At 39.7% G+C, this 12,324-nt stretch overlaps 1 protein-coding gene across 1 annotated transcript; it reads right to left on the bottom strand.

Moving 5' to 3' along the window:
• Positions 1 to 10,179: 10,179 nt before the first annotated feature.
• Positions 10,180 to 11,603, bottom strand: LOC110709990. Its single transcript, XM_021888247.1, has 2 exons — positions 10,987 to 11,603; positions 10,180 to 10,920 (listed from the first exon to the last, which is right to left on the bottom strand). The coding sequence occupies exons 1-2, from the start codon at positions 10,993 to 10,995 to the stop codon at positions 10,576 to 10,578; spliced, it is 354 nt and encodes a 117-aa protein (XP_021743939.1). The 5' UTR covers positions 10,996 to 11,603; the 3' UTR covers positions 10,180 to 10,575.
• Between the last annotated feature and the right edge of the window lie 721 nt (positions 11,604 to 12,324).

Raw genomic sequence — 12,324 nt, 5'->3', positions numbered from 1 at the left:
CAAAGAGTTCTTCAGCTCTTGAGCCTGGACACACCGATAATACCATTCCTTATCCATGCTCTCAATTGTACCAGGCAACCAGACTGCTTGCCTGAACCTTAGTTGGTTCCTAGTAAGCCAAATAGCCTAGAGAATAGCAAATAAAGCCATAACCTTGTTTTTAGAACCAGCCGAAGAATAACGAGAAATAGAATCAGCCAACCAAACCCCAAAAGGTGAAGACTGAGAAAACACCCAAGGAACCCCTAACAGCCCCGAGTCCTACAACGGACGAACAGACAGACAGTCCCTGAAAGTGTGTGCCGCCACCTCCAATTCAGAGTGGCAAAAAGCACAAATCGGATCAACTGGATAACCACGAGAAGATAGGAGTGCGGACAGCGGAAGAGCGTCCTGCAACAACTTCCAACCAAAACATTTCCAACGAGGCAGAATAGGTAACCTCCAAAATTTCTGCCACCAGGAAGGAGACAGCTGACAACCTGAACCCAGAGAAATACTAGACTGGCATTGAAGGGCATAGGCTGATTTTGTAGAAAATACACCGTCCCTAGTGAATTTCTAATAAACAAAATCGTCCATCAGACGCTTTGGATGATCTAATAAAGACAGAATCCTCATCGCAGAATGAGAATCAAACAAGTTGTGAACAACCAAAGTATCCCACGCGTAAGAACGCGGATCAAATAGAGAAGAAACAAGAGAAGACATAGCCGCCTCCGATGGCTGGTCCTTAAATTGAACCGGCCCACCTGAAACCCAAGAATCCTCTAGAATCCGAACTCTAGAACCCGAACCGACCTTCCAAACTAAAACTCTATATAACATCGAAAAACCAGAAAGCAGACCCCTACAACCTCAAGACGGACAAGAAACCAAAGCAGCCTCCCTATTCCTCAAAGAAGGATATTTTGCAAACAGCAGACGAGAAACCAGCAACTGAGGGGACTGAATAAGACGCCAGCTTTGCTTAGCTAGCAAAGCAGAGTTGAAAGGAGCAACACTACGAATTCCCAAACCTCCCAATCCCTTTGGGAGATGCAGCAAAGCAGAAGATTTGATAGCCATCCCTCGACTTGAAGAAGAAGATTTCCACCAAAACCTAGCTAAGAAGTTATCTATCTTGGAGCAAATAGTCTCAGGAACTTTAAAACCCGATAAGATGTGATTAAACGAAGCTACTAACACCGAGTTAATTACAATTAATTTTACAGCGGAAGAGAGATGCAAAGATGCAAAACCCTAAAGTCGTTTAACCACTTTATCTAAAAGAAAATTAAACTTTGAGCATTTACTTCGCCCCAGATCAACCGGGAGCCCCAAATAAGATACAAGTCGGGATTCAGCGCGCAATCTCAAACAATTAGAAAGATAGTCCTGATAATCCTCCGGCGTATAAGGACTAAATTTAACAAACGATTTCTGCATAATAAGCATTTGACCAAAAATATCGCATAAATCAGAAAGAACATGCATCACCTGATCACAAGCAGAGGGCGAAACCTGAAAAAACAGCAAGGAATCATCTGCGAAAAATAAATGAGAGATGGCCGGAGCTCCTATTGCAACTTTAATTCCCTAAAAGAGACCCTCTGATTCTTCCTTACGCAACATAGCAGAAAGAATGTCCATATAAAGGACAAACAGATAAGGCGAAAAAGGATCCCACTGACGTAATCCACAACGAGGCCTGAAACTCTCAGTTGGAGCGCCATCAATTAACACTAGTAGAAAATACGTAATGGCAAGCGGTTCAAACCCCCTAATGGGAAGCGGTTCTGAACCGCATGCCTTTAGGGGGCTTGCCAATTGGTCTTTTAAATGGAAATCGGTTCAAAACCACTTGCCAATTGTAGTGAAACGGCAGCGGTTTTGGCGCCAAACCACTGCCCATTAGGGGTATTAAAAATTAAAAAAAAAATTGGTTTTTTTCAATTAAATTGATACATAATCAAACCATATTTAAAAATATTAATATTTTTATTAATTAATTGTTATAATATTACAATTTTTGATTTTCAACCACCAAACACCACCAGCCACCACCCCACACCACCAGCCACCACCACACACCACTAGCCACCACCACACACCTCCAGCCACCAGCCACTACCCCACACCACCAGCACCACGACCCCCCACCCAAACCATGACCCCCACCCAACAAAAAAAACCCCTCACCGAAACCACAACCCCCAGCCACCCATCCACCACGACCCCCACCCACCAAAAAAACTCCTCATCGAAACCACAACCCCCAGCCACCCACCCACCACGACCCCCACCCAAAACCAGATCCCCACCCACCAAAAAAACCCCTCACCGAAACCACGCATGACCCCACCCACCAAACCAGATCCCCACCCAAACCACGACCTCCACCCACGACCCTAACCCAAACCACGACCCCCACCAAAAATCAAATTAAAAAAAAAAAAAAAAAAAAACCATCGATCTAACCCACCACGACAATCTATCCCACCGATTTTGGCTTCAAATTATGGTTTTAAAGGTCAAATTCGACCATAAAAACTCTAGATCTAGAGTTTTCATGGTCGAATTTGACCTAAAAAACTTAAACACCCACACGCATGCACGAATTTGCTCGAAATTGTTCAAAATTTGGTTGAAATTATCCTCGAAATTTGCTCGAAATTACCAGGTTATGGTTCGAATTTGATGAGATAAGAAAGAACAAAGAAAAAGGGAAAATGAAAGAAGAAAGGGGCGAGTTAGAGGGAAGAGAAGAGGAGAGAGAGGGAAAACGGGAGTAGAAAGAGGAGAGAGAGAGAGAGAGCAACCAAAATGAAAGAGGAGAGAGAGAGAGAGCTGATCAGTAAAGAAAGAGGAGAGAGAGAAATAAAAGAAGGGGGGCGCGCGGATTTAAGGTTTTTTTAAATGGCAAGCGGTTTGGGGTTGAACCGCTTGCCAATATATCTAATGGCAAGCGGTTCAACCCCAAACCTCTTGTCATTATATATATTGGCAAGCAGTTCGCGCCAAAACCTCTTGCCATTTAATATTACAGGTTTTTTTAAAAAAAAAATAGGTGGATGATAAGCGGATATTTAAAACCGCTTGCCATTTGGGGCTTCCCATCACTTATTTTCTACTAGTGTAAGACATGGTACGAGACTGTCGAGACACACTGCATAATCAACTGAATCCAATACGGAGGGAAACCAAACACCTGAAGAACATGAGCCAAAAAATCCCAGGCCACCCTGTCATGAGCCTTGTTCATATCCAGCTTCAAAGCAGCATAAAAGCGTTTCCTAGCTTTAGAAGCATTCATAAACGATATCAACTCATGAATCATCAAACAATTATCAGACATAAGTCGACCAGGAACAAAAGCATTTTGGAATTCCGAAATTAAGCTCAGAAGCACCCCTCGCAACCGATGAGACAAACATTTCGCAATGAATTTGTAAACAACATTACATAGACCAATAGGGCGAAATTGCGAAATGAGTTTAGGATGATCAATTTTCGGGAGTAAAAAAAAAAAGGTACGGTTCCAGTCTTTAAGAAAATACCCATGACCAAAGAAAAACTTAACAGCCTTTATGACCTGATCACCCACCCTATCCCAATGAGTTTTGAAAAAAGCCGAAGGAAACCCATCCGGACCTGGACATTTCTCGTCTCCAATACTAAACATAGCATGTTTTATGTCCTCATCAGAATAAGGGACCAGCAACGTCTGACGCAGAGTCTCAGATAACAAAGGCAAGTGTAGAGAATCGCAAGGAAACTGAGAAACCGAGGATCGGATCTCAGAAGGAGACTTTGACTGCCCTGATAAAGATATTTGAAAAAATCCAAAGCTAAGGTACGAATACTCCCAACATCCGTTACCGAAGTTCCAGTATTATCCTGAAGGCCAATTATAGTGTTGCGTCGCTTTCTAGCTTGGACAGCAGAAAACAGTAAACGGGTATGTTAATCCCTAAACGCATCCCACTTCACTTTAGCTCTTTGTTTCAAGAATAGAAAAGTAGCTTGAGCCTCGACAGTTTTCTCCATCCTCAAGGAATTAAAATGACACTGACTGTAACAAGAATCCAAAACAGCCGCCGCTTGAGACACCTCAGCCACCAACACTTTCCAATAAATACCCCACAACTTCTTATGAGAAAACACCAAGCCAGTAAACGATGTCTCAGAAGACATAGTTTCTTAGACAAAGAGATCATATGAGAACCCGAAATATATGTCATAAAAATATACTGGACTATGTCTGCCACCTCTGAAGCATGAAGACACCAATTCTCGATCATGTAAGGCCTTTTACATATACCAGTGTAGGCGTCTACGATAAGCATGTTGTGAATATGCTTGGCACTCATAGGAAGTGAAATTGACATTATACGATTAGGGACAAACAAAGTAGGGAGCCACCAACAAGTTTGTAAGGAACTTGTAAACCGTTCACGGATCATAAAAGACAACCACGATTAAGGGACAACGAAGGCAACAATGATTGACCCGTGAAGGTTACACCCCATTCATAATCCATGAGATTACTAACTCCATATGGTTCGGAACCACGAAAGGAGGATCGGGGATGATGGTACGAAGTGAGTCATGGAGTCACATTTGCCCATATTGGCCTCTACTTGATTCTTATAGTGAAAAGTGATTCCTGCGATCTCAAAGGCATACAAATAAAATATTCAATTTGCTGATTAATAAATTGCGAGAGCCTGTTAATCATGTTATTTATGCAATGTCAATGATTGATTATTATGTTTTACCCTGTAGTATTATTTATTGGTGAACCTATGCCCTAGATCCTTTTATATATTGTTTTCTCCCTATTCTCAAACTTTGTAGTTTAGTTTATTATTCAAATATAAATATTGGTTACTTCATAATCTAGATTATATTAGTTAATTAGGAATAAAAAGACTTGTTTCCCTGTGGAGTTCGACCCTACTTCCCTATCTACTTTAGTTAGAGGACTTAGGTAATTACTTTTGATTAGGGGATACGACTTTACCCTGTCACTTATTTATAGGGAAAATGAGCAGAGGGAGCACATGGAACCCTAAAAAGATAAAAAAAAAACTAAAAATTAACACCGTGACACGGCAGAGAACACCGTGACACAGTGCCATGCACCGTCAGGCAGGGGAAAATCCCGTGACGCGGGAAAAATTAGAGTGACGCGGGACATATTTGATCTACGGGAAGTGAAAACGCATGAAGGGTTTGCGCGAAAAAGACACGAGAAAATTCCGCGACATGGAACACGTACCGTGACACGGAAGTGTCCACCGTGGAACGGTATAGTACACTGTGTCACAGTGTAGGAAAACGCGGAAATTACATGGATAAAGCACCATGACACGGTGAGAAATACCGTGTCACGGCATCAGGTACTGTGCCACGGTGGATTTTCAAGCGAAAAAACTTCGAAAATATCAATGTGACACGATGTAAACTACCGTGTCATGGCACCAGGCACCGTGCCATGTCATCAGGCGCCGTGACACGGTGCTTTTATATTGTGCGCAGTAATTCCAGTTTTTTTACCCGTTTTTAAAATCATCATAACTTTTGTTCCGTAACTTGGAATAAGGCATATAATATATAATTGGAAATATTATCAAGTCTAATTTCTAACCCAATTGGAATCATGTCAAAATAGTTTGTAGATTTTAAGATATGGCCGTTTTAGTATAAGGGTGTCGGTTTTGGGCCGAGTTTAGTGTTTGGTTCATATCTTCTTCATTTTAAATCGGAATTGGGCTTATGATATATGTTTGGAAAGATTATTTCAATGCCTATCCAACCAAATAATAATTGGATCAAAATTATTAGGCCAAAAGTTCAGTTTCTCTCAGTTTTGCGATGTGGACACGAAAAGAGGAAAACAAGTTATGATTTAGGGAAATGAGCTAGGAAATGAATTGGTTTATGAAATGTATTGAATAGAACATGGATTTAAGCACTCCAAAGATTAAATACTCAACTTGACCAATAATGGCAGTGAAAGATTGTTCATAATCGGGTTTGGTTTCGGGGAGACATTTTTAGGTGTCTACAACCAGTAGGCAAGAGTCATAAAGAACAATTGCAGCATGGTCAGAAAATAGATAGGTTGGTGCTGAATCGAAGTTGCAGGTCAGTCATTGTAGGCGTCGTTTGAAGTGAGCCTACGTTAAATCATGTGTGAATATTCTTGTCACTCATAGGAAGTGGGAATTGACATTACGATTAGGGACAACGAAAGTAGGGAGTCGCCAACAAGTTTTTAAGGAACTTGTAAACCGTTCACGGATCATAAAAAGGCAACCACGATAAGGGACAACGATAGGCAACAACGATTGACCTGTGAGGCCGTGAAGGTTACACCCCATTCATAATCCATGAGATTACTAACTCCATGTGGTTCGGAACCACGAAAGGAGGATCGGGGATGATGGTACGAAGTGATTCATGGAGTCGCATTCGCCCGTATTGGCCTCTACTCGATTCTTATAGTGAAAAGTGATTCCTGCGATCTCAAAGGCATACAAACAAAATATTCAATTTGCTCCGAACTATAATTATACTAAATTGGTTGAATATTAATGCAACACATAATTCTAATATATTCGTGACCACTTGAATTAACAACAAGATTAAAAAGAAACCTAAACCGGTCGTCCAAATTATCTTATTAGGCGTGATTTTCAATTACATATTCCCTTTAAACATGCAATATGGTGATCAATAATAACAATAATAGAATTAACATTAATATTGGAAGCAATTTAAAAATAATAGCGTTAGTCAAATCAAATAATAAAATGACCTAATCATGATATTAGCAATATTAACTCACATTCTGCGCGTTCCTTTAAATTGCTGAAAGGGGGGTCCTATTTATAAGGAAAATGAGCAAAGGGAACACACGGAACCCTAAAAAGATAAAAACCCTAAAAAATAACACCGCGACACGGTGCCAGGCACCATCAGACGGGGCACACTCTCGTGACACGGTGGAAAATAGTGCAACGCGGGAAATAATTAAGGTACGGGAGAGAAAACGCGTGAAGGGTTTACGCGGAAAGGACACGGAGATGCCCCATGTCACAGCACAGGCACCGTGACACGACATTGTTTACCGTGGCACGGTGCAGTATGCCGTGTCATGGTGTAAAAAAGTACGCGGAAATTACACGGAACATCCCCGTGTCACGGAATGGGCACCGTGACACGGGAAATTGCACAGTGACACGGTGCAAAATCTCATGACACGGTGGATTAAATGTGCAGAATTACACAAAAAGGGCACCGTGTCACGGAAATATGCCCCGTGACACGTCAGCTTTTGCCGCGTCGCGGCGTTTTAGTTGGTGCGCGGTAATTTTAGTTTTTAACGCGTTTTTAAAATAATCATAACTTTTAATCCGTAACTTGTAATAAAGCATATAATATATCATTGGAAATATTATCAAGTCTACTTTCCAACCCAATTAAAATCAGGTCAAAATGATTTGTAGATTTTAAGATATGGATGTTTTAGTGGAAGGGTGTCGGTTTTAGGCCGAGTTTAGTGTTTTGCTCATATCTTTATTGTTATAGCTCGGAATTGGGCTTGTAAAATATGGTTGGAAATATTATTTCAAGGACTATCCAACCAAATAATAATTGGACCAAAATTATATAGCCATAAAATCAGTTCAACTCGGTTTTGCGATGTGGATACGAAAAGAGAAAAACAAGTTATGGTTTAGGGAAATGAGCTAGGAAATGGGTTGGTTTATGAAATGTATTGGATAGAACATGGATTTAAGCACTCCAAAAATTAAATACTCAACCCGACCAATAATGTCGGTGAAAGGTGTTCATCACCGGGTTTGGTTTTGGGGAGACATTTTTAGGTGTCTACAGTCATGTAACCAAAGTGATGTAGCATATTCCTTATCTAGTATTTCAAAAGTAGGATCGGTCATTGTTCTTCCATTAGTTCAAGTGAAAGCGGGTCCCGAAAACGGTATATCAATCAAACCTACATCCAATTTCCATTGGATTAAATAATAACGACCCTGAATATCTGGGTTACCCCCACCTTATCTGAAACAGAGTCCACCTGATTAAAATATCCAATTAACAATACATTCGGATACGAAGCAACAATATCAGAAATGTCCCTCCAAATTGTTAACTGATCCGCAACTTGCGGCGCACCATACATAAATAGGACATTCCTTACTACTTGATTCTCCAGTATCCTACATAATATTACATGTGGAGAAATCAAAAGAGGTTCGACCAGAATAGGAGAAAACCAAAACATAAAGAGGCCTCCACTAAGGCCCCACTGAATCCACACTTACAAACCCGAAATAAGACAAGGAAGCTAATTTATTTACTACAAAATGAACAGAAACCATAGTTTCCGCTAAGAACACAATATCCACATAATTAGAGCGGACTAGAGAAGCAATGTAAGGAACTTTAGAGGAGTCCGCTTGACCCAAACCCCTACAGTTCCATGCCGTAACCTTCATCTTGCACCAGGTGACCCAATCTGGGTCACCAAACCCTCAGGAAACGTACCATAACTAAAATCCTTAACCAGAGAACCAACACCAGACCACTTGCGCTTTTTGAAAGGCGGACATGGAACACACCCTGCTGATACTGCCTCATGGAAAGGACCCACTAAACTCGGCCCCATTTACTCAGCCGAACCAGAACCCCCCCCTTTTAATTAGTTCCAGCACACCACCCGGACGCTTCACAGGGCATTTGTTGGGAACCCATTTCCGCATTTTTTCCCGACCCTGTGAATATAATAAGTGGACCTACTTCGACCCCTTGATCTCATGGTGGCAATAGGTGACTTTACCTCTCGATTTTGATTATCATCCATCAAAATATCAAGGGTTGATGGTGATTGAGGCGGTGTGAAGTCCATAGGAACAACCTCGTCTTTTTTAACAGGGGAAACAATTGGAAAATCATTTTTGTAATTGTTTGTTAATTTTGGAGTCACAACGGGAGTGTGAGCATCATATGGTGGCGAGAATTCAAATGCTTGTAACGACGAGTCTCGGTCAACATGCTGACTGATAATAGGAACACCATTATGTCGGCCCAATCTAGTGGTTAGGGATGAACCACACTGATTAAACTGAACATGGGTTGGAGAATTGATCTGAGAAGAATTAGTACTAGAGTGTAAAACACAAGTGCTTGAGTTTTGGCCCAAAATATTATGGCCCTTTGGATTAAAAGAGCATGACTTAGCATTTGGATGGTGATCACGTGGTGGGCCATCAGAATAATCCAAAGGACTCCGCCAAAACTCACTACCCCTCCCAACATTATCACATGAAGGCTAATCACATGTGACATCATTAGACCACCTACCAAAATTTTGGCAGTGGTTATCATTATCTATAGCATGAGATATACATGGGGCATGTCTATCATCTTTTTCATGAACTTTTGAGTATGGACCCTCATTATCATGGGAGCTGCACCAGAGTTCTGTAGTCCAAACTTGAGGTGAAGGAAGTATACCACGAATAGCACCCAGTGGCGGATCTATGTGTGTGCACGATGAGTCACGTGACTCAGCAGTGAGGACAAAAATTATTAAGTTTAGTTAAAAAAAAACAAAAAGTGAAAAACGCGTGAAAAGCGATGAATTTTCACTGACTTACTACTGACTTTAGAGTTTAGACTACTGACTTTCCCTAAAAAAAAAGACTACTTACTTTCCTCTTTCCTGACTTTTTTTTTTATTTTTTATTTTTTATTTTGAAAAATTCCTGACTTTCCTTCTTTCTCTCTCTTTCCTTCTTCTTTCTCTCTCCTCCTTTTTTATTCTTTCTCTTTCCTTCTCTTTCTGATCCAAAAGTTCAATTACTTCTCTAATGACTTTTCTTGACTCTTCTTGATCGTGCATTTGAAGTCAAAATAGTAAGAATTTGATGTTGCTATTTCTGGATTTTCTCACTTCAAATAATCAAATTAACCCCAACTTCAAACTAATGGAAAAAATTCAATCTTTTTCTCTGGAGAAATCAATTCGTTATTTTTCAGGTTTCATTATATTTGTTCTTTCAAATTTCCATGAATTTCACTTTTAATTTGTTGAATTAGGTTCTGGAAATTACAATTGGTTGTTGATTTTTTTTTTGAGTTTTGTTGTTTTGAAACTCAATTAGTTGGTTTTTTTTTTTTTGTTTTTTTAATGTTTATATGTTTTAATTGTCTTTATATTTTAGAGTTTTCTTGATTGGTCGTAATTTGATCTTTTTTGGGTCTTGAATCTTGATTGATGGAAATAATTAGGGTTTGTATCGAATTTTTGTTTTCACGTGATTTGGTAGCAGATTTGAGATGCTATGTTGTTGAAATTGAGATTTTTGATTGAATATTGGGTACAATTATGGAGTTAGAATAGGGTTTATAATTTTTCCCAATTGGTGTTTGTTTGAGAAATGATGGTTGATCAAACAAAATATTTGATGAATTTGGACTTAATTTAGGGCCTAGGTCTCCCCGTCACCCATGTTAGGCCCGGAAACAAGGCCGTCATCAGGCGAGATGTGTGGGACGTGGGAATCACCTTATTATGTTAGGGAGGCTCTTAGGAAGAGAATTAGGCATTGGTGGAGTTGGTCGTTGGATCAATAATTCAGGGTGACTCACAAGCTCAGATATCCTGGATACGCCACTGATAGCACCCGTATAAAGAGATGAATCAATTGGTTCAAATAGCACCCGTGCTCCAGTCTCGTGTAGCTTACGAAAACGAGTTGCAAAATGAAACTTAACATAGTCATCGGAATTTGGACAAGTCTCACGACCGTGTCCAACAAAACACACACTTTTTGCAAAATCTAATAATACCTTTGTATTTAAAACGCACCCACGTAACACGATTATCCTTCGCGAGAAAATAACAACCTGTAATCAAAGGTAATGACAAATTAACTAATAATTTGACACAAGGATATGGACTAGGAAACTGACCATTCTCATTGTCTACCATAGTGATTTTTCCAACTCGAACGAGAATCGTCGCTGCTACCGCCGGAGTTGAATATCTAATAGGAAGATCTTCTACACGAACCCACATATCCGCAAGATGTAAATTCATATGTAAAGGAACCGAGCAGCCTTTGAGCCTTTGAATAACCATGAAGCTTCCTTTGAAGTGTACCCAACCCCTGGAATCTAGCTCCTCCGCGTCCTCAGAAGTTCTGCAGCAAAAAATAAAGTACTTTCCATAAGGCATGACCCGAACTGGAGCTCGAAGGTGCCAAAACTGTACAACCAAACGCTGAACCAAAGAAATTGAGAAATCACGCTCATCCCAAAACTGTCCTATGACACAGCAATCCCAATCAATATTCTCCTCATCTAGAAGAGGAGTAGTTGTTTCCTCACCCATAAAATAAGGATAGACAAGAGTATTGAAGTTTAGATGATCAGACATATAAGAACTTATAAAGCACTAGTTGCAAATAGGGGAGCGAAAAGCGAAAAGGTTTAAGAAAATATTTGAGACTTTATCTCACTAAAGACTCTCTCTCTAAGAGTTTCTTATATATTTATTTGTTGAATATAAGTTTTGATTTGTATAAATATGATGTGTGGTAGAACATTGGCGGGCCAACAATATTATTTATGAGATTACTATATTAGAATAGTAATCCCGAGCAAAGCCATTAGTTGCCTAAGTCAATGTTGATCAACAACTTTTGTTATTAGTATATTTCTCTTCCACTTTATCAATGCCCAGTTATGCCCATATACACTCATTGGTTGCCTTCTAATTTTTTATGATCGATCATAAATATTCATCAAAAAATAAGGAAAAAAATGACAGCCCACTCATACAATGACAAGTGGCACATGCATATTGTTTGCTCATCCTTGATCAATGAGTCATGAACTGGTATTTAGATTTTTCTCTCCTAAAGTATCATATTTTGATTTTTTTTAACTACCGAGTAGCCTAGGCGTTGCCCTGAATTGTTACTTTTGTAATCATACAATTGAGGTATTTTTTTAAGGATTTTGAAATCGACATTATTGGATCTGTTTTTTTTTTTTTTAATAATTAAGTCATTTTTTACACGGTAAGGTACGGGGGGGTGCAGTGTAGATCGAACCCAGGTCTCTCTTGGGGGTATGGAGGGATGACAGGATAAAGTCGTATCACCTAATCAAAAGTATTACCTAAGTCCTCTAACTAATATAGATAGGGAAATAGGGTCGAATCCATAGGAAAACAAGTCTTTCTATTCCAAACTAATTAATATAATCTAGATTATCAAGTAACCAAAATTGTTGTAATTAAAAGGA

The sequence above is a fragment of the Chenopodium quinoa genome, unplaced genomic scaffold, assembly GCF_001683475.1.
Source record: "Chenopodium quinoa cultivar QQ74 unplaced genomic scaffold, ASM168347v1, whole genome shotgun sequence".
Classification (NCBI taxonomy): domain Eukaryota; kingdom Viridiplantae; phylum Streptophyta; class Magnoliopsida; order Caryophyllales; family Amaranthaceae; genus Chenopodium; species Chenopodium quinoa.
Note: the sequence above shows the minus strand (reverse complement) of the source record. Positions and strands in the feature narration are given on the sequence as shown.